We start from the raw sequence: 22424 nt of genomic DNA on the forward strand, positions 1-22424 counted from the left end.
GGTTTTGTGAGAGTTTGAGAAAAAACTGGGCCAAGTTACTTCTGGTTGAAAGAGAAGGTACATTGTGCGTAATCAAAGTTTGATTTTTTTGGAGGTCTTTTTCTCATGTTTATAAATCCAGGACAGTCTTACACGTCAGACACTTGAAACAAGCAAAGAGCTTAGCACACATGGGCAAACCAGCTAATTGCATTCTGATGTAATAACCGTGCAATTATTAATAATGGATGAAAATAATAAAAGCTATAAAAAGGTAATGAAGTTATTAGATGGTCATATTGCCAGCTTCAAAAAGGGGTTTAATTGGAGGTTTTGCAGGAATGCTCCTCTGTGCATGTAGGAGGAGGTCATATAATATTAAAAACAAATCATACTGTACATACACATACAGAAGCAACTCCAGCCAGTTTTATGTACAAAAACACTGGAGGTGCTGATTAATGAAATAATAATGACTGAACAGATGACCCGCATCAAACAAAGACCACACAGACCAGCATTCTTAAATAAATTGTGACCATGAAACTAGTTCATACGGGTACCTTTTATGTCTCCATAATGCAGGAGACATTACCCATGCTTGTTCCACATTCATCCAGTATACATGAGTCATAATTTATTCACTTTGAGTTGTACAGTAGAAGCTGGGTTGAAAAACAAGCGTAATAACGAGAGAGGACTCATGAGAGTGTTGTCTTTAATGCAGCGATAATGCCGAGCTCAATTAAGCGTGCTTGAAACCCCTTGGAAAGACTCAAGATGCCCGAAACTGCCAGCTTCCTGTCAGTTAACTTCACTACACCCTTTATTTTAGCTCCGTGACTTTCATTATTCATGAAAGGAGCAACGTGCTTCATAATAAACATGGCCCAAGGAAGGTTGGACAACTTGGACAAAATGCTAACTAAAAGATGGTGTGTGAATAACTAGGCCACACCGAACCACCTGGCTCTACACAAAGCCTCAACAGCTGGAGAATAGAGGGGCAGCCGTCCCATTGCCGTGATCAGCGGGCCTGGTGGAGGAAACTGTGAGAAATGACTACGCTCATGAGAGGCAGCGCAGAGCCGCTAAACAGTTTAGCCAGACGAGTGTCTCGTGAGGAGCGCCAGCAGCAAAACAGCTGTCAGAGGCTGTCTGTCATCTTAAAAGGACACTGTGGCAGAGCACGAGCTCTAAACGGCTGGCAATCTCTGTGACTTTCCCTGCAGCTCCGTCCTCGCCCGTAGCAATGCAGTTTAGGATTCCAGGACTAGCAGCATCCTTCTCACAATATGTGCAATACATCTGCTAAAAAAAGATGGAGACATAACTAGGAGAGGTCAAACTGGGGTATGTTTCACAACCCTGGTAGACAGCTAAAGTAATGCTAGAAAATTGCAGGAGTGCTAAAAATAATAATAATAATAAAAGTTTAAAAATATATATATATTTTTGTAAGAGAAAAAAATACAATTAATAATCAGTTCTATAAACAGCATCAATTAATTAAAAAAATTACAAAAATTACAAATTTACAAATTAAATCTGACATAGTTACTAATTTAGTGCTCTGTGATGTGAAATAAACAAGAAATACAAGTGGTATACAGCTTCTTTTTCAAGGTGGCTTAAGAGAGTTAATAAGCTATGAATACTGCAGTTTAAGTCAATAAGTTTAACCCTGCACTCTACAAATCATAAAACACAGATAGTACAGAATAAAAGTACACAATGAGCATAATACACACTGCACAACAGAACGCTCCCCTTCTGCTCATGAAAAATAGCGTTGCTAATCGACACCCTGCTGTAAAGTGCGAGACATCAGAATAAGACTGGCATTAACATATAGGCACAATGTGCCAGTGCTGCCCGATTCTTGCCAAAATGCGAATCACGATTTTTCTGCATGGGAATTGAGATCACATGATTTTTTTTTTGTTGTGCTGTCTACATAGGACCTTCACTATTTTGTATTATTTAAAAAAAATGCCTATTAAGTTCAAAAGCTGTTGAAAATAAATAGAATGTTAACAATAATAAATAAAAATAACAGATAAATATCCTTTTTGTGCGACTACAGTACTTCATCATCACATGCGTTATTGTTATAAAAATAATAATATATTAATTAACAAATGTGATTAAGGTACTGTACCAACAGAAGAATGAGAGTGGAAACACAGTTTGAGCATGAGGGAGAGTTAGACAGCACAAGCGTTCATTTAAGCATGCAAAATAAAATCAGAGCGCAAAACCGTTTTATGCTCAGGTTTTTGGCACGAAAATAACTGCACACGACTCGAACTTCACCAAGTCAACTGATAAGCTCGTTAGGGCTGCCTCCTTGTTACACATCATAAGGAAATGAGAAAATGAGGAAGAGAGATGACTGAATTATATGACTGAATCATTCGCTAAACTCTGTAAATGAATAGTTTTGTTTTTTAACACTGTGTGTGACTGATATTGTATCTGGGATTGTTGTAAATAAGTAAAGTAAATAAGAGAAAACGTAAATGCAACATGATTTTAATGCAAGGGAAATGCATGCAAGTGAATCGCCGTCATTCAGAAATGAGATGAGTTCATTGACTGATGACAATTTGCATACACTCCATGTTATGAAGAGCGATAACATGAATCGCATTTAACTGCAGTGTCCCTCTTTGCCATTGAAATAACCTTAAAAAAACAAAACATTTCCACTGCATTTTGGCCATGCCACAAAAGGACCGGTTGACATTATGTGAGGTGATTCTCTCTTTAACAGAGGTGAGAGTGTTGATAAGGACAAGACTGAAAAACACTCCGTCGTGCCGAATGAGAATAAGAGACTGAAGTCTTTAAAAAGTCACCTACAAAAAAACGCATGCGGTCATCATTTCTTTTCACAGGGATCCACAGTTAAGGATATCGCTGCTAGTAAGATTGCTCCTAAATCAACCATTTGTGGGATCTTCAAGGAGAGAGGTTTCAATTGCTATGAAGAAGGCTTGAAGGCACCCCAGAAAGTCCCACAAGTGTCTAGACGGTCTCCGAAAGTTGATAGAGCTGCGGCATCGAGGCACTACCAGGGCAGATGTTTCTCAGCAAGATGGCAGCAGGTGAAGTGAGGTGAAGACTTTTGGAGAATGGCTGGTATCAAGGGCAACAAAGAAGTGACTTCTCTCCAAGAAAAACATCCGGGAAAAACTGATATTCTGCAAAAGGTACAGGGATTAGACTGTGGAGGACTGGGGTCACTTCTTCTTATAAATTCTTTTCCTATTGTTTGAGGCATCCGGGAAAAAAAGGTTGTCTGGGGAAGAAAAGGTGAGCTCTACCATCAGTCCTGTGTCATTCAAACAGTAAAGCATCCTGAGATTATTCATGCTGAGAAGCCACCCTACAAAGGGATTCTTTTTATTTTTTCAGGGAGTGGGCTTACTGACAATTTGGCTTAAAAACACAGCCATGAATAAAGAATGGTACAAAAACATCCGAGAGCAACTTCGCGCAACCATCCAAGAACAGTTTGGTAACGACCAATGCCTTTTTCAGCATGATGGAGCACCTTGCCATTAGGCCTAATACAGTAACGATGTAACAGTAACAGTGTCTCTGGGAACAAAACATCGAAATCTTAGGTTCATGGCCAGGAAACTCCCCAGACTTTAATCCCATTGAGAACTTGTGGTTAATCCTTAAGAGGCGAGTGGCAAAAAAAACTTCAAGCATTGATTCTGCAAGCATGGGCTGCCATCAGTTAGGATGTTGCCCAGAAGTTGATTGACAGCATGCCAGGGCGAATAGCAGAGGTCTTAAAAAAGAGGCATCAACACTGTAAATATCGACACTTTCATGCAGCCCTATAATGTACCTCCACCTAACACAATAGAACTCATTGATCAACAAAAAGGAAGCAAAATAAGCCCCTACTACATAGAAAGCACAGGTAATTATCCTCCCTCAGGATCTGGAACGGCTGATATTGAGATTTGTCTACTATTTATGCCTTCAAAACAACTCTAATCTGAGGTGCTGTTTGTTAATTGGTGATTTCTGAGGCTAATAAACTCTAAATGAACTTCTCATCTGCAGCAGAGGTAAGTTTTGGTCTTGCTTTCCTGGAATGTGCTTCATGAGAGCCAGTTTCATCTTGGTGCTTGATGGGTTTTACAATTTCACTTGACAGTACTGTACGTGCAATAACTAAAAGTCCAGAAGGGCTGACATTTGTCTCAAAATACAATAACAACTGACTGTTGTTGTTGTTGCTGTAATTGATTACATAATGCCATATGAGTTATCTTAATAGTTAAAAAAAAATTATAATCCAGTATTGTTTCAGATCAGGGATCACTAAACGGCGAACTGTATTAGATTAGATTAGATCAAGAGCCAATGAAACCCAACAGCATCTAACCAGCAGTGTATAAGTGGCTTATTTACAAAAAATTTAATTCAATGTGTTTTACAAACAGAAGATGTATTCGGTAATATAGTTATTGTGTATATAGAGTGATATAGTGATGTACAGTACAATTGTGCAACAGTGAATGTGCTAAAGTCTTGACCGAGTGACTATTCTGTTTGGACCCTGATGCTTTAATTATAAATGAGCATAAATAATCTAAAAGTAATTTAGTGCCTTTTCCCCCTCAAGGTGGGCGGAGCTATACATATCACTCAACAGATCCAATCAATGCAGTAGAAGAAACAGAAACAAAAGCGTAACAGAGCATGGCTGACTCCAAGAAAGGCAAAGTACACTCTAAAAACGGAACCTTCAAAAGATAAATAAACAGAATATATGTTTATTCCTTCTGCAGCAAGGGTAAAACCAGTTTGTTTCATTGATGATAAAAAGCAGTAATGTGACAGTAATGGGTAACAGGTACGTCTATATGGTCCATTATACTGAAGAGAGAGCTGCTACCTGCCAATACCCATATTATAGAAAAAAAGAAATCACAGAAGGATTTTCAGCAAAGAAAACACATTTGATAATGTTATGCCATCTTTAAAAAAAACATTTTGGCTTTGTAATAATTGTCAAAAGTCTTTCCGAATGGCCTCTGAACCATTTGATGTTCTTTTGTTTTCAGCTACGAAGCCAACTAGCTAACAAGGCTAAATCAAATCACATAGCTACTGTACCCCTGATCAAGGGCCTTACGCCTTTGTTGTTATCACAGCTACGTTGATATTAATAAAAATGGCAATCCTCCTGGTATGATATTGCTTAAATCTAAAATTTTACATAAGGAAAAATGCCTGTGGATCCAGACTTCTGGGCCATCCTGTATATAATTCTTCACCCTCCTCCATCCTGGACAAACAGGTTCATCTCATTCAGATTCCTTAGCCACAGAACATCACCCTGAAACCTAGCATATTTGTGCTTTTCCAACTCTGTCTAAATGCTGAATATTAATCCCTGACCTCCACTGCTTCTTAATTAGTGTCTGTAACAGAAACCTTATAATTTATTCCACTTTTAAAGTCTTCAAAATGGCACTTGCAAATTTTATCCTAATGAAAAGCCTCTGAGCTGTGAAGAAGGGTTAAGCTGTGGAGTTGAGACAGTGACAGTCAGTGCTGTTTTATCTCATCGCTTTGGGTTCTAGCGGCCTGTCCACGGTACGCTGCTGCGTTTGGGTCGGATTTGACGGAGCACACTTGGGATCGTTTAGCGTGTCTGCTGGCTCAAGCCCTAACAAATCAGCTGTTTAAGAGCTGTCAGAAAAGCTATGCGTGGAGAGATCTGACATGCCCCAAGCAGACAGGGTGTGAGACACAGCGAGACCAGCAGCAGCACATCATCAGCACTTCTCTCTGTAGTGCACACACACTTATATTTCAGGAACAGTCCCAAATCATGGAGCGTCATCAGCTTATTCACAACTACTGTACAAAATGGGATTTCTCGGGAGCTGTGACGGGAATTCGAGCAGCAAAACTGTTGTGCATGTAGTACATTAAAAACTCTAATTAGATTTAGCATTTTTTGCATTTGCTTATTAGCATTATTCATAAATCCTTGATGAAACATGAATTACAGCTTGTCACTCTGCAGGTTTACCGCTGCTTTGTTTTTTTTCTGGAGGGAATTAAAACTGGAGCTCAATTTTTATTCCCAGTTTCATGTGAATTCAAATCTGGGCATGACGCTACTGTGGGAGCAAAGAAGGTAAAAAGAAACGACTTTTATTGCCAAGAGGCTTCTACTAAATATGGAAAATAAGATTGAAAACAGCTTAAAAAAAACTCAATCATACCTTAGTGTAATGGCTTACAGCAAAAGTTGAAGGTTTCATAAAAGCCTACACTCCCAGTTAAATTACTATTATTAACCTAAGGGAAGCACAGCATGATAGCCTTCTTTCTGTCATTTTTGATGAGTTTCGAGCTGAAAGATGTAACCGCTGTTAGAAGATACGGATGAACTATGGTATACGAACAGAAAATGGAGAAGATCTACAGTATGGATTCCCTCATCATCCATTGTAACCTACCCCTTGTATCAGCTGATAGGTATTTTGCGATACAAATCTGAGACGGTGCCTAGTTAAAGGTGAAGAATCACAGGAGCTAGAATTTATATAAAACCAGTGGTGCATGAAGTACAAGTCAAGGTAGAGATATTTTAGGTACAATATATAAGAAATGTTATAATGAGCACAAGGCATTAGGAAAGTGTTGATGTGCAGCTAGATAAGGGAGCACGATAAGGGGGGGTTGGTAATTAGCTCCACTGATCTGCCTAAACACACATTATTTTTATTAATCAAGAACAGCAGCATGGTAGCTGGGAAAAAGCAACCGTAGCTTCAGTTAGCCTCTAGCTAGGACTGGAAGATTTCCTCAAATTATATATTCAATACTGAAGAACACAGGAGTCAAAAACACATTTCAAGCTACATAGAGTGACATTACAATGTAGACTGTTAAACATTTATTTTTATCACTTTATTTTTTTTATGCAGGGGTTCTCTCTGAACAAGGACAAATATTCGCTCATTTTCCTCCCAGACCTTAAAGCCTGGTTTCTTTCACATAAAGACATCACAAGCAAATATCTTTTTTTACTGAAAAAAAACATGATCAAGAAGCAGCGAAGAGAAATGCCTGCACAACAACAAAACAAAACAGTTGGTCCCGTCAATTCAGCTCTCTGTTCATACAGTACCATGTCCTCAGCATCACTCCATATCCACGAGTGCAACAAAATTGAACACTGGTAAGTAAGAAACACAATACACATCAGTTCATATACTTACATGATGCATTTTAAATGCATTTAATGAAGTTCCAACTTGAAATTAATCTGAATTCAGTTAAATTCAGTTTTATTTGTATAGCACTTTTAACAGTGGTCATTGCCACAAAGCAGCTTTACAGAATGGAAATGAGTTTGAAAAATTTGAGGAAATATGTATAAATCATAATTATCAGATTGTCCCATATAAGCAAGCTGAGGTTGACTGTAGGAAGGAAAATCTTCCTAAAGTGACAAGAGAAAGAAACCTTTAGAGCAACCAGACTCAACAGGGAACCCATGCTCATTTACTGTAGGTGCTAAGCGATATCAGTTGTAAAATTAATCTGTGCAATACATCTGGCTAAACACAGTCACCATTTCAGAATGGCCTGCACCAAGCAAAGAATACTAAGCAGATTAGAATTAGTGAAATTACTGGAACTGTCCAACACATTATTTAAACCTGGATGGATAATAGCGAACTGTCAAATTCACATAAGAAATTACAAAAATCATGAATGACTGTAATCAGAGATGACTTAAGGAAAGAAAGTTGCACTGACAGTAGGAATCAGAGTGATGTTTTATAGTGAAAGTTGGCAACACGTGCATAGACAACCAGCACAGGATTGGGATTAAACAGCTGTGTGGACATAAAAAATAAAAAAACACCTGTTAGTACGATTTATTTTAAAAAATGCTTCAGTTTTCTACAGAGCATAAAGATTGAATTTTGGAGCGATGGAAAAAGGTCATGTGTTCTGATGAGTTCAGACTGACCCTATTATACACATCAGGGTAAGAAGGAAGGCACATGAAGTAAAGTATCCATCATTCATAGTGCCCACTGTACTGTATATGCTGACAACCTGCATAAAATCAATGCACTTTTTCTTTTCTGACGGCACAGGCATATTCCAGGAATCAGATTGTGAAAGAGCGGTTCTGGGAATCATTTTCACACATCATGCACTGGCCTCCACACTGCGTGCAGTAATCAAAGCTAAAGGTGATGGAATGAAAAAATAGTGTCTGTTTTTTTTGTTGGTTTTTTTTTTGGCCAGGCAGTGTAAGTTAGAAGAGAAGCCTCGCAACAGCCTCACTGACAGAGCCCTCTTGACCTCAGAGAATCTGACAGTAGAAGAGGCTCATCCAGAACAGTTTATTTCCTGAAAGAGAAGGACTGAAGCACTCTCTATAAAGCACCACTGATTAGCGCCCACAAAGGCCAATCATGAAAAACAATAAGAGGATAAACATGACAGTTAATCTCAGTGGACACATTGAAAACCAACAAAAACACTCAGTCACGGTTAAATGTCCAGCGCTGTACAGTGTCTGACTCTCATTTATCTATCCTTACCCACTTTTTTGTCCTCAGGGCCTTCTAAACTACACTCAAATGCACATGTCAAAGTCCCTGCCAAGACTTTATAAGCAGGCGGTTAAGCAGCACGTCTGCATTAAACACCAACAACAAAGATGGAACACAGCAGGCACATTACTGTGAGGTCAGCACCACATACGGTATCAGGTCATAAGGGATTTAAGAGGAAACTAGTACAGTGCCACAAACCCCTTATATAATTTCAATTGGAGAAAAATACCTGCTGGACCATAAATCTAAAGAAAGCACCTAGCTTCAGGCGTTGCACCTGAGAAACCAGCCAGCTCTCATCTTCACACACACACACCCACTCACAAGGAGACTGTTAGACATCCTTGCGTCTGGCTTCTGGTGAATCAGTTTTCATGCTATGAAAAGCTTACCACTAAAGTCATGAGTACGGGAGGACCAGGTCTAACTGGCACTCCCTAAGAACTCACAGGAAGCAGCGCCGATTGATCGATTGATCTTCAAAACAAGAAAGAAAATGAAAAGACAGAAGAGGAAGAACCTGGCCTTATTAGTTGAAGTACTCCAATTCTCTGCTGAAACTAAGGGGCAGACTGTTGCATGGCATAAGATAAGATTTCCCTTCAAGATATACCTTTATTCATCCCACAGTGGGGAAATTTCTTTTTTTTTAAAAAAAAAAAAAAAAAAAAAAAAGAGAGAGAGAGAGAGAGAGAGAGAGAGAGAGAAAGAGGGGAATGCTTTACTGATTTGTGTGTCATGTCATCAAAGGTTATCCAAAGCAAACCACCTACCCCCTTTACACTCAACAGGGACACCACACAAAAAAAAAGTGGAAAGTTGTTCAGCTTGCCAAAAAAAAATAATTTAGATACAGAATGTCAGGTTTTTAAAAATCTTTCCCTAAAGCTCAATAAAGATAACTGAGAGCAGTGATTGGGAAGACTAAGTAGAGTTTCTGCTTGTTAGAAATTCTGTATAGCTCATGTTCAAAGTGACACCGTTTACTCTGACACACAAATTGTTTCAGACTTCAGATTTCACTTAGCATCGATCTCAGTCAAATCTTGTCACAACACAAAAGGGCCTTCATTCTGGGGCGAATTTAACATCATGACAAACAACACTGCCACTTCGGGGAAGAGACAGTTTAATGTACAAGGTCACTGTAGAAGAGTGCTGCAAATAACCATAAAGCAGCGGCAGGATTTCAAGCTGGGATTTGAAGCGACATTTATTTATTTATTTTTTATTTTTACTAAACCAAAACTGCAACAAGACACAAACAAATTTGTAGAAAAGAAGATGGAGGACTTATTGATAAGGGTATGGAGAGGCATTGAGAGGAAAACGTTAGCACTGGCTGTTTGACATTTTGTCGCCACACTCACCTTGTTTCCAATGGCTTTTTTGGGAGGGAAGCTGAAAGTGTCGACTAAAGGGAACCTGCCTCGCAGGTGATTGTGGAGCGCTCTAAATTCTGCATAACGTCGGTAGACGTTCCATTCGTTATCCAAGATCCTGATGTACACCTGAAACACAGAACACACAATAAATACACGTCTGGAACTGTTATTATTTAATGAAAAAAAAAATAATACATGATACCCAAATCCTTGCTGTTTACACCCTACTTTTTCTAATCAACAGCTTGTGTGTCTTGGTTAGACGAGTTCATGGAAGTGTGGAAAAGTGCTTAACATGAGCGACTGAGCAGCGTGAAGGAAAGGGGTCAAGGGAGGATGATGAAGCTATTTCCACACATTCGGCCCTACCTCTCCTCTCTAGACCCTGCAGTCACACTCGAATTAACTGCACAGACCCTTTGATCACAGCAAGATCAGACACAGCATGTCCACTGGGTTCGGATTGTGTGTGTATGAGAAAGCGGGTGCACATGAAAGTGTGCATGCAAAGATGAAAACGTGAGCAGAAACAGAACGTCTTAAGGCCAGCAGTGGAAGTCTGGTTGAATGCTAATAACAAATCACAGAGATATAATTATTTTATGCGTTACTATCATGGAGTACGAGCTGTGTTTAACAAAAAAACATTTATTAAATAACTAATATAGTAGATCAATCCCAGGACAAGTCAATAGATAAAGCATACATCAAAGTTTTTCCCACAATACACCTCGGAACAATAATGTATATACTGTATGCAGTAACAAAATTTAAAAAATGTATTGAACTGATGAAAAAAACGAACAGGTTAAAAAAATAAAAGAAAAAAGATTAGACTTTAAGATTTGTTTTTTTGTTTTTTTACCCTAAGGACATTTCGACCTGTAGCCTTATGCCAAAATAGCTTTCTCAGGCAAATTCAATGAATAGCTGATGCATATGCATGAGTTTATTTCGAGAAAAGGTTTCGTAACTTTTCCTTGTCACTTTGCCCACCCAACAAGTGTTTCATTTAAAAGGAAAGCAGCCAACAAGTGGTGAGCATATGCTGGATTTTCCTCAAGAAAAAGCATCTCAGGTGTCTGGCTCAGGAATCCACTAACAGAAAGCTAAGAGTGCGTGTATTAGTTATCCAGCACTGTGGGACTGGTTAGACTTTTTTTTTTTTTTTTTTTTAACATACAAGCTGCCTCCTCAAATTAATTAAGAATGTTATTAGTCACGAACAGATATGATATCTGTTATTCAAAGTAAACTTCCAGATGCTGAGATAAACGCGAGCACAAAAAGCCTGATAAGCGCACAGATGCACACGCTCAACAGGAGAAAATCAAATCACAAACCCATGGTGTAATAAAGCAAATACATTCCCAGTGAGGTGCCCTCATTAGCATACATATTTATGGAAACAGATCATCCTCTAAAGAGCAATCACTCATCTCAGTAATTGAAAATTAATTCTTTTGTAATTTTTGAATACTAGACAGAGGAGGACTATGCGTCGCTGTACCAGTGGAAACAGACTCTTTGTTGAGGGAAAGAAAAATCTTTAAACCTTAATAATGTCTCCAGCCATACAGGCTCAAATGTTGGAACAGGTCCAATTCAAGATTGTTTTTTTTTATTGTTTTTTTTTTAAAGATGACTTTCTTTCAAATGTCAATCAGAAAAATATAAAATCAAAGCATGAAAAAGGTTTTTAATAAACATATCTCTGGTCAAAGAGAATTAGATGTGTTTAAATATACAAGGGTGACATCTGGACTGTCTCATCAGCACTACTTCCTTTGGACTAGATAATTTTTTTTGTGGTCTGAGAGTGTAACTGGTGCCGTTATTCAATTAAGACTTTGTGCGTAGTATAGAGAAAGTGTTTGGATATCAGTAAACACTTCAGGAACAATACTTTAAGGAAGGTGAAATTTTCTTACAGAGAATCATTACTGGTATATATCAAACGATGGAATGGAAACACCCTCAATTATCGGCCGAGAAAAAGTTCAAAAGTCAACCATCAGCTGGAAAATGGATGCTTACAATTTTCGGGGTTTCTCAAGGCCCAGTACTGAAACATTATCAGGAAAAAAGGACTGCTTTTCAAGGGTGTTGCGATCTTGCAGGGTGATGCATGTCTGCACACTTCTGCCCACGCTGTCGACAAACTTTGTTTTTAGGTGTTAGAGCTGATCTTGTTCTATTAGACTTTCACCTGTTTGGTCCCCTAAAAGCAGCCCAATGAGGACAAAGATTCACTTCTGATGAAGAAGTAAAGACAGTGGTGCATTCATGGCTCACTGCTCAGCTCAAAACTTTTTTTAATAAGGAAATATGAAAGCTTGTTGACAGAAAGTAATGAAAACCAAAGTGATTAGGTAGAAAAAATATGTTTTTGTCTGTTGAAAAACTTAAATAAAATAAATTCTACAGCCAATGTCTGGATCATTTTTGACTCACCCTGATACGTGCCTTTGTAATTACTTGAAAACTGCTTGACCAAAGTCATGGAAAAGTCACGAAACATCATTAAACAACGATAGTGGCTCTGACAGCATTTATCTTTTTTTTTTTTTAAGTAGTATTAATAATAAAAACAAGGAAAGCAGCCACAGTGTCCTAGTGCTGTTTATATTCACACTAAAAGCAAATGTCATCCTGGAGGAGGATGTTAATATTTTGCCCAACCATGAATGCATTTACAGTTTCTCATCATATCTTTACTGAAAGGGAAAGTGTACCTCACCAGGGGACTGAGATACTGTAGGGAGAGAGACATTTTACAAACACACACATTCTGAAAAAATGCTTTGATTTTTATATATCAAAGCATTTTATCAGAATGTATGTGATATATATATATATATATATATATATATATATATATATATATATATATGTATGTGTGTGTGTGTGTGTGTGTGTGTGTGTGTATTTGCCTTGAGTAGAGGGTTCACATGCTGCACGGCTGAAACGGAAGCATGCTGGGTTTAAATGGAGTTTTTCAGGATGAATAACTGATGGTGGCCAGCTTTCATAAAAGCTGTGATCTGACCAATTCCATTTGCAGAGGTACCACACTGGGATGTTCCTTCTCCTCTCACCAGGGAACCTACATCAACCTGTAGGGTCTTGGCACATATTCACACCTATGCGCGCTAGCACATAAGACACAAACACATCACGTGAAGGGAGCAGGGCTGGAACTTGAGCCGTCAGTGGAGGAATGAGAAATGACTGGCTGGCCTGTGAACTACAGAACCTGAAGATCACACCAAGCGCTCGCTGCGGTCGAGCAGACACTCGATGTCAAACTTGCAGGGTTTATTTCAACCTGTCTAAGTCGCAGAGCGTTGCAGTTGTGAAAGGGCTAACAGAACAGTACTGTCAGAAACTATTTTTGGTCATGACTAGTTCCTGTCTTAACAGGTGTGCCTTTTGGCCCTGGTGGAAATCGTCCTCTGGCTGCCTGGCGTCTGTTTCACATTGATTCTTTTGTGTGCTTAATGGATGTCTGGTCTCAAAACGAGCAGCGAATTGGCACCAGTAGCACGTCTTAAAGAATACGCTCACCTGCACAGTGTAATTACAGCGATTCTACAGCCAGGCTCTTTGTATAAAAGAACAAGCGGCTGCAACAGAAACATATCACCTTATAATTTGATACCCCAGCCAAGTTATCATTCTCCTCTACACGTTATACAGAGACTTTGCCAAATTGGCGAGAAAATAGAATTGATTTGAAAAATTTTTAGGATAAGGAGAGAGAAAAAGAGAGAGAGAGCAAGCTACAGAAAGCTAGAGAGAGAGAGAGGAGTGAGAGAAATAAGGAGTGAGGAGGGACTCGTTAATTAGAAATATTCAGCAGCAGCATCTGTCACCTGTGTGCAAAATAGAGTAATTCTCAGGTGACGGTGCTTGTGACCGTGTGTGCGTGTGTGGTCATGATGGAATTTAATTTCTGTACAATCTTACATACCACAAGCTCACAAACAGCATAAAAGCATACATGAGTAAATTTGAACAAAACTGTTGGATGGCGCAAAAATACATCATCCTGCAAAATCCTCAAAGGCAAACAGGCTGACCGTTTAACATTAATCAAAAGGTTGAACATGACAGTCTGACCTTATCAAGCTGCTTTAAAAACAAGTAAACAACAAAAAAAAAAAAAAAAAACTGTTTTAGTAACAGCAGTTGACAGCATTGTTGTGATGTACAAAAGCGTAAACCAGAACTTACAGCAAGTTCCAAAAAGCCATAGGAAACGTACAGTACCTACCTGACCTTTTTGTCCAAAATTTTAATAAAGACACCCGGTGTATACAGTAACTGAGCCGAACCCATCGTCCGGGATGTCCTGAGTAGACGCCGAAATAAATGGCAGAAACGGTTTGCTCAGGAGGGGTTTGATGGAGGATCAGGAAAAGCGTAAAGTGACAGGTAGCGGCCACAGAAGCACACAACAGCTGATGGGCCCATAATTACTTGAAGTCCAGGTGAGCTCGGCGAGGACGCGCAGCGCAGCGAGGAAGCCGATTAGTGTCTGAGCTCGACTGGGGTGATCATTAGAGGAAGTGATAGCTACTGACAGTGGCTGAGTTTAGAATGATAAGTAAAAGGATGTGATACACACAAGTTGGTGGCAATCTAACAGGAGGGAAAAAGGCCAGAGAAAAGACAAACGACTGCGTGCACGAATCATTATTGCGAGGAGCCCAGCATGCAGCTGCCGGTAAGAAGGAAATGTTCTGATTTATTTTGACAGCTCACACAGAGACGACAATCAAAAGGTAAATGAATGCCATGCACTATTATTTCATATGCGCTGCTATTTATTTACTGAACAGGAAAGCAACTGCGTCGCCAATAGTTCTTTATTAATATTCACTTCACAATAAACAGCTGGTTATTTCACCAATTGGAGTGTGACCGCTGTAAGATCTACAGTAGAAGGAGATCCAGAGGGTGCGCATTCGAGTGTGTGGGAAAGAGAAAGTAAATATAGTAATAACTATCTGAGTGAACTGTACATGAACAGTGCGAAAAAAATCCTTTGAAGTATAATCAAAAAATTATTTTGCAGTCCAGAGAAAGATGTCTAAAACGCCCATGCCTGTGGTTTATCCAGGAAAATGAAAATGTTTTCTGCCGATTGTACCTTTTACTCTGTGAGGCCACAAGTATTTAAGTGTCTCTTTTAAACCAGAAACATCCCGAGGAAAGAAGGGGAAAGGGAGACGAGAGGGCAAGGAGAAGCTAATAAAGGAGAGGAGAATAAAGAAAAATGAAAAAAAGAAGGTGAGAGCAAAAAAAAGGGGATGAAAAGACAGATAAGTAAAAAGAAAAGAGGAGTAAAGAGGAAACAGAGAGGAGGCAAGAGAAAGATGAGAGAAGAGGTGATGAGAGGAAAGAGAAGAGAGGAAGAAAGCACAAAACAGGACGGGTGGAGTGAAGAGTGAGGGAGAGAAGAGCAAAGGAAAAAAGAAAGAAGAATAAGAAAAGAGTGAGGAGAAATTAGGAGTGGAAAAAGAAGAGAAGAGCACAGGAGAAGACTGGGGAGGAGTGGGGAAGTAGAGAGAAGAGAAGAGCAAAGAAGAGAAGAGAAAAGAAACAAAGGGACAAGAGGAAAGCAGGAGAAGAGAAGAAAAAAGAAGAGGCAAGGAGATAAGAGAAGAGAGGTAAGGAAAGGACAAAAGAAGAGCACAGGAAAGTACAGGAAAGGAGTAGGGAGACAAGAAAAGGAAAGGAGAGGAGAGAAGAAAAGAGGACTGGGGTGGAGTGGAGAGTAAAAAGAAGAGGGGAGGAACGGAAAAAGGAGATGAGGAGAGGAGAGTAAAAAAAGTGTAAGTGAATAGCTGCCTCTTCCCCTCAGCTTTTCCACTTGTCAGTGAGGTTTTAGTGCCAGTGAGCTGCCGCTCTCTCATCCATATGAATGAACAGTGTGTGTGTGTGTGTGTGTGTCGGCCGCTCAGCCACCATAATGAGGATGAACAGGAGATCATCCCAGCTTTGTAATGAGAGCCAGTTTAAAAGGTTAAACATCCACAGTCTCTCTCTCTCTCACACACACACACACACACACACTGCACAGGATAACTTTTCATTCCATTTCTTGTCACTATTTCTTGTCTGCACAGGAAAAGCCACAGGGCTCTGATTTGCATTAAAACACATGAATACTTTTGGCAACAACATTACATGATTAAGCAGCAGACAATATGAACATTCTTAACAGAAGCACGAGCGACTAATATTAGCAGCCCTAGAAACCACGCAATAAATACAAGTTGACAAAGACTTCAATTCTTCATAGGAATTTATCACCATGGGGAAGGCCAATATTGCCTTTCATTGTGCTCTGACTCACCTGGACAAACCCAACACTTACAGGGGTTGTACAATGAAACTAAATCACTGGCCAATTTAGTGTTGGAGGTTTCATGGCTAAATTTGAACAGCCTGGTGGCCAATCTTCATGGATTGCACATTCCACCAGTACGAGTGTGAAGATTTAATTAGCAGAGTAATAGCACAGTTTTCCTTAAAATATTGCAATGCACACAACATTATGGGTGACATGTCAGAATTCAAAGTTCGCTGGTGCATCTGTGACCAAGACAGCAAGTCTTTGTGATGTATCAAGAGCCACGGTACCCAGGGTAATATCAGCATATCACCAAGAAGAACGAACCACATCCAACAGGAGGAACTGAGGACGCAATAGGAAGCTGTCTGAAAGGGATGTCTGGGGCTGACCCAGATTGTATCCAAAAAACATAAAACCACAGCTGGCCAACTCACTGCAGAGTTAAATGTGCACCTCAACTCTCATGTTTCCATTAAAACTGTTCGTCGGGAGCCAAACAGGGTCAATGTACAGTACATGGCCGGGATGCTATAGCCAAACCTTTGGTAACTCGTGCCAACACCAAACGTCCTGAAGGTGGTGCCATGTATCAGGATGATAATGCACCAATACACACAGCAAGACTGGTGACTTGGTGAACATGAAAGTGAAGTTGAAAGTGAAGTGATTTGGTGAACATGAAAGTGAAGTTGAACATCTTCCATGGCCTGCACCGTCACCAGATGTAAACATTATTGAGGCACTTTGGGGTGTTTTGGAAAAGTGAGTCAGGAAACAGCATCAGGTTACAGACCTGGCTGGATGTGTACTGTCCTCTCTTTTATACTCTCTTTTCACTCATGACTGCATACCTGTGCATTCCTCCAACAGCACTAACAGTTTGCGGATGGCATTTAAGTGATAGGCCTGACCAGAAGTAACGATGGAGCGGGTTACAGGGGGAGGAGATCCAGGAACTAGTGGCATGGTGTAAGAACAATAACCTGGAACTCAATACCAGAAAAAAAGGAGGAGGTCCTTCTGGACTCATTTTCCCATTCACATCAGTGGAGCTGCTGCCAAGGAGTTACCAAGTTAAAAAGGCACAACAGCGACTTTATTTTCTGAGGAGCCTGAAAATGTGCACTGATGATTCTTGTAAACTTTCACCATTGTAAGCATCATCACCAACTGCATCTTAGTAGAATCACTGGCACTCGGCTATACACCATCGAGAAAATTTACAAGAAATGCAGCCTGCACAGGGCAAAAGGATTATTAAAAACATCTCACACCCTAATCATTAATTATTTACCCTGTTCGCATCAGGAATACCCATGCGATGCTTTAGTGCCCGCACAAAGAAACTGAGAAATAGCTTCTTACATGTGACATCTGATCATACTGTAATACCTGTTACATTTACTTTTTATTGCACTGCACATCAACTATGTAATCAACTAGGTTGATTAGTGTTCCCGAATTGCCCATAGGTTGTGAATCAGTGTGTGTATGTGTGTGTGCCCTGCGATGGATTGGCACCCTCTTCAGGGTGTACCTATAATCATAAATATATATACTATACAAATGTATATTCTGTTCAACGTTATATTCTTAACTCTGCACCACTACACATTTTTTGTACATACTTATATAAATGTATATCCAGTACATATATATCCTGTACATAAAATATCTAAACCCTGGTACATATCACCCCTATAACTGTATATCTTTATTTGTAATTTTTTGTAAATATGGGACTTATGCACTTCTTGTTACATTCGAACTGCATTTTATCGACAGTAAAGTTGAATCTAATTTAAGCTAATCCGAATGGAGATAACCTCCCCAAACATTTTCACTGTTGGAGCAAGGTGTGAGGCAAACGAAGCTGTAGTGCAAAAGTTTGGAAGACACTGACCCCAAGGATCATGAATAAAGAGATTTACTGAGGACGGTGGGGTCATCAAACCTCGAAATCTTCAGAACAGTCTGACCTGATCTGACTCGATCGGAATTAACCTTTAATAGGAATGAGAGGGGTGTAAATCTTTGATAATCCATTCGATAGTTGCTTGTTTGCCCCACAAGCCAGGTAACATTAGGTGACATGATGAGATTCCCTAAGGGTTATTTTATTAAAATTTCTGATCAATAGACTTAGTAAGAACGATTTTCTCTCATCAGCCTTTACATTTATCTACTGAGTTTCTGGCTCCAACCATTTAGAATACAGAAGTCGTGATTTATCAGAAAAGGATCGGAAGTCTAACATAATCCCAAAGTTTAACTTCTATATATTTGCAGCAGATTAAATGCTTCCATTTTGCCAATGTTGCTTACTTTGTGCATGTAAACAAACATCATTTGGGGTCGGTGTCCATGTAAACAGTTAAGCTGTAATTGAATTGAAGAAATGTCCAAGTATCCAAGTTAATGTAGTATGCACCTGAGGTTCACTAGAAGCTTTTATTTGTCTAGCACAGTGAAATTTCCTTTTCGCAGATGGTTAAAGTAATGCTTATGGGCCCAACAGTGGCAGCCTGGCAGTGCTGAACCTTAAACTTACTAATAACTAATCCGTTAAGCCACCTCTGCCTACCCATCAATAAATCAATCAATGACCCTTAATGCTCACAGCATGGAGGTTTGTCATCCAATCAAAATAACCAGCCCTAAATAAACCCAATGCTACATGAGCAGAGCAGTGGAGAAATCAGAAATTTATTAGCTAGCTCACCGGGAATGTTAGCACTCCTGTGTTTGCCCAACTATACCCGTCACTCATTAAATCAGGTCTGACGACAATGTGCGTTCATTTACCCTTAATGAACTCTTTAACCGTGAGCTAAAAGTGTGGCTAAAATGAAAGTTATATAACATTATTTTGTTGTTGTTGTTGCAGCAATGTACTTTATTTTGCTCAGCTTCATTACTGTTTTCCCATTCTGATTTTGGAAATGGTGTCTAGCATCTGTTCAAGCTGATTAATATGCCAAGTGTATGTAGTTCCTTCCAAGAGCCAGACCACGTCCTCACTTTGCATGCGCAGTGCAGCAGGTGGTGGGAATCAGGAGAAAGAAAAAAAAAAGCAGCATGGGTCATATCACTAAGATGCCTTGCACCACCAAGATATGCAGCATAATGTAAATGTGGCGTATGTAAAAAATATTTTTAAAAAAGTAAATCATGGAATATAAAGGAGCACTCATGTACGGGACCCTGGCAACAAGGAAAGTTTGAGTTTAGTAGTTTATGTTTTTCTAGGAATGTGTGAAACAATTGGAGGGTATTGAGTTAAAACAAAGAAAACAAATGAATACGTGTCTTTCACAAAATTCAATAGCGAGTTTTTTTCTTTTTCTCTGGTTGTTGTAAAAACAATTGGCTTTGATCACTATTTTAACAGCTTTCTAGTCCGCCGGGCAAGTGTGAATGAAAATCTGATAGCCAGGATATGTAATATGCTTGTCCCGAGTGCCCGGGCTGGTGATAACAAGCAGCTTATTTCAATTTAAAATGTATCTTCCAGCATTCTCTGTACAAAACCTCAATCAGGACATGAGGCACCGTGCAAGAGCTTAAAAAGCATTTTAATGTGTAATATTCATGTGCAAAAATACCTTGTGATTAATAATAGCCTTGAAATGATTTGACTCTATTAATAATCAGTTCTATTGCGACAGTTGTCACCATCATGTCAACATGATCTTGAGCATCATTATACCATAATCTGAATAAAAGCTGCCAAAAGATGTACGCAAACTTCGGCTCGGAATGACATTAGATGCAGATAGACTTCGACTGTATTTTCATGTCCTAAACTGAATAATTCAGTCCTGATATGGTCTTAGCAGCAGATATTAAGAGATATCAGATATTATTTAGGCATTTCTACATGGCACTTGAATTCAAAAGGATGTGACTTTATGCAGTATGTCCATGTTGTGTCATATATCAGTAGACAGACAATTTACTACAAGCTTATACATAATGGAGAGAATGCAAGTGCGGTATATTTCGCTCTCTCTCTCTCTCTCTCTCTTCCTCCCTTGGCCCCCAAGACGACACACATTAATAATGGCACAATTTTTTGCTGCCTTTCTACACTAATCATAAGAAATGGCAACTATTTGGAATTCAAATAAACATGCTGAGATGGGGGAGAAAAAGCTAGAATTATGAAATTCCATTAATCTAATAAAAAAAAAAAAAAAAGGAAAAACTGAGTTGTGAGCGATTAGCCTCAGCTTGCCAACAACTACAAGCGAATGACTCGTTTGGAAACTGTGTGACTTTTGAATCCTGGAGATGTTGTATAAACCGTCCCCACTGCCTGCCCTGAACTGCTTGCTATACACTACAGAGACGGAGCCGAAGCAGACCTGTCTCAGGCACCGCACCGTCTTCATACAAAATGTATTAGCTAATTATAAAGTCTTTCATGGCTGAGTCAGGTCTGTTTGAACAGGGAAACCCCCTCGGTGTATTCAACACTCCCGTCATTACCAGGCAATCAGGGTCCTCTGTAAGCATAAAAACTGCGGCGTTCCAAACCCGTGTTTACTGATTAGGCATTAAAATTAATGATGGAAAGATCTGAGTAGAGTTGAGCCAGTTGGCCCTAAACAGCATAGTTATTAGTACAGTAATAGCTTGATCATCTGGTCAGCTTTGTCAGCTCTTAATAAATCCCTGCATCTCTGCTGCGGGAATATGAAAAGAGAGAACATTTTACAAAGGCAGACTGACACTAACACCAAAAATGAGGCCTTTGCACCAGCTTCACATTTTGTTTCTCTGCTGGCAATCACACAGACAAGACAAACCTGGTTAAAAAGGTCATGAAAAACAGCCTCTGTGGCAAAGGATTAACCCGAGTATTCCTTCGACAGAGTCATTACACCCTCTTTTTTAATAAACCTTTCCCACTGAAATTCCATAAGATTGAGCAAGTGCTTTTGCAGCAGCTGTTATATTTTTTCATTATGTGACAATAAAGGGATTGTGAGAAATTCCTCACAGCAAAACAAAGCAGCTGCAATATAACTGACAATCAGTTACACCCTTTCTATAGGCACCCAAAGTCATTTGGATCTTATTTTCTTGCACATAATTCAAGGCTTGAAATTCCTCTTGTGGGAGATGCTCTACTTCTACATGGATTGACTAAAACTTTTTATTTTTTTCCACACTACTTGCTTACACAGCGGGTTGCCGCCTAGAGACTTCCAACATCCCCAAGGACAACTTTCAACCTTAGACGTCAAAGGGGTAACTCTTTTTTTTCTCTCTCTCTCTCTCAAAACATCCACTCAGGTTAAAGAGGTGCTTAACTGCTCAGGTCAACGCTCACGCTGATCAAAAGGTCGGCACTGAAAAGGCACGGACATGACCGCACACTGAACAGCAAAGAGCACACGTGTTCATACAGTAGACAATCCTGTGACATGTACACAATATGATATCGAGTCGGTCACTGAGCAGCTTATAGACATCAGAGAACATTCACTTAACTGTTTAACAGTAAAGACAGATAAATAAAGGCTCTCTAACGCACCTGTAAACTATAATGGACATCAAACACGGTGTTCTTGCTCAGGCAGCAAAGACACACAAAAACTACAGGATTAGGTGCCTGTGTTTCTGTCTTACTTACTTTTCTTTGGCCAGAAAGTCAAGCCCTATTAAGAGATGAGCATCGAATCATCAGATTTTTCAGTAGTTCTTTTAAAAAAGTGGAAGATGCTAAAACAATAGCAGCAACTTTGGACCAGAGTTAAACATAGTCAAGCTTGGATAAATCAAGTAATCATTGCCATAAGACTAAAATTAAATGTTGAAAAAAATATAATTAAAACAGAGCATGCTGCAAATAAACTTAAGACATTTGATGAGGCAGGCAATCGAAATGTAAAGACCCAAAGTTTTAGCAGTAGCAATAAAGTTTTAAAAATGTACTGTCAGCCGACAGCCTACTGCTACTTTCTATTACTGCCTTCATTTCTGTTCCTTTACTTATTCCCTTGGCTTCTCTCCTAAACGCTAATGTGCTGAAAGAACTAATCCCCAAAACAAATAGACAGA

General features: G+C 39.4%; 1 protein-coding gene across 2 annotated transcripts in view; it reads right to left on the reverse strand.

Annotated features, from left to right (window-relative positions):
* Window positions 1-22424, reverse strand: part of snx29 (sorting nexin 29) — a 107277-nt gene that overhangs the window by 13506 nt on the left and 71347 nt on the right. For both annotated transcript variants that reach the window (XM_053511028.1, XM_053511029.1), the window contains exon 19: window positions 9977-10117. In XM_053511028.1, coding sequence (XP_053367003.1) covers window positions 9977-10117 — 141 coding nt within the window. The remainder of the gene's footprint in view (window positions 1-9976; window positions 10118-22424) is intronic.

This window comes from Clarias gariepinus, chromosome 14, assembly GCF_024256425.1.
Source record: "Clarias gariepinus isolate MV-2021 ecotype Netherlands chromosome 14, CGAR_prim_01v2, whole genome shotgun sequence".
In the NCBI taxonomy this organism is placed as follows: Eukaryota; Metazoa; Chordata; class Actinopteri; order Siluriformes; family Clariidae; genus Clarias; species Clarias gariepinus.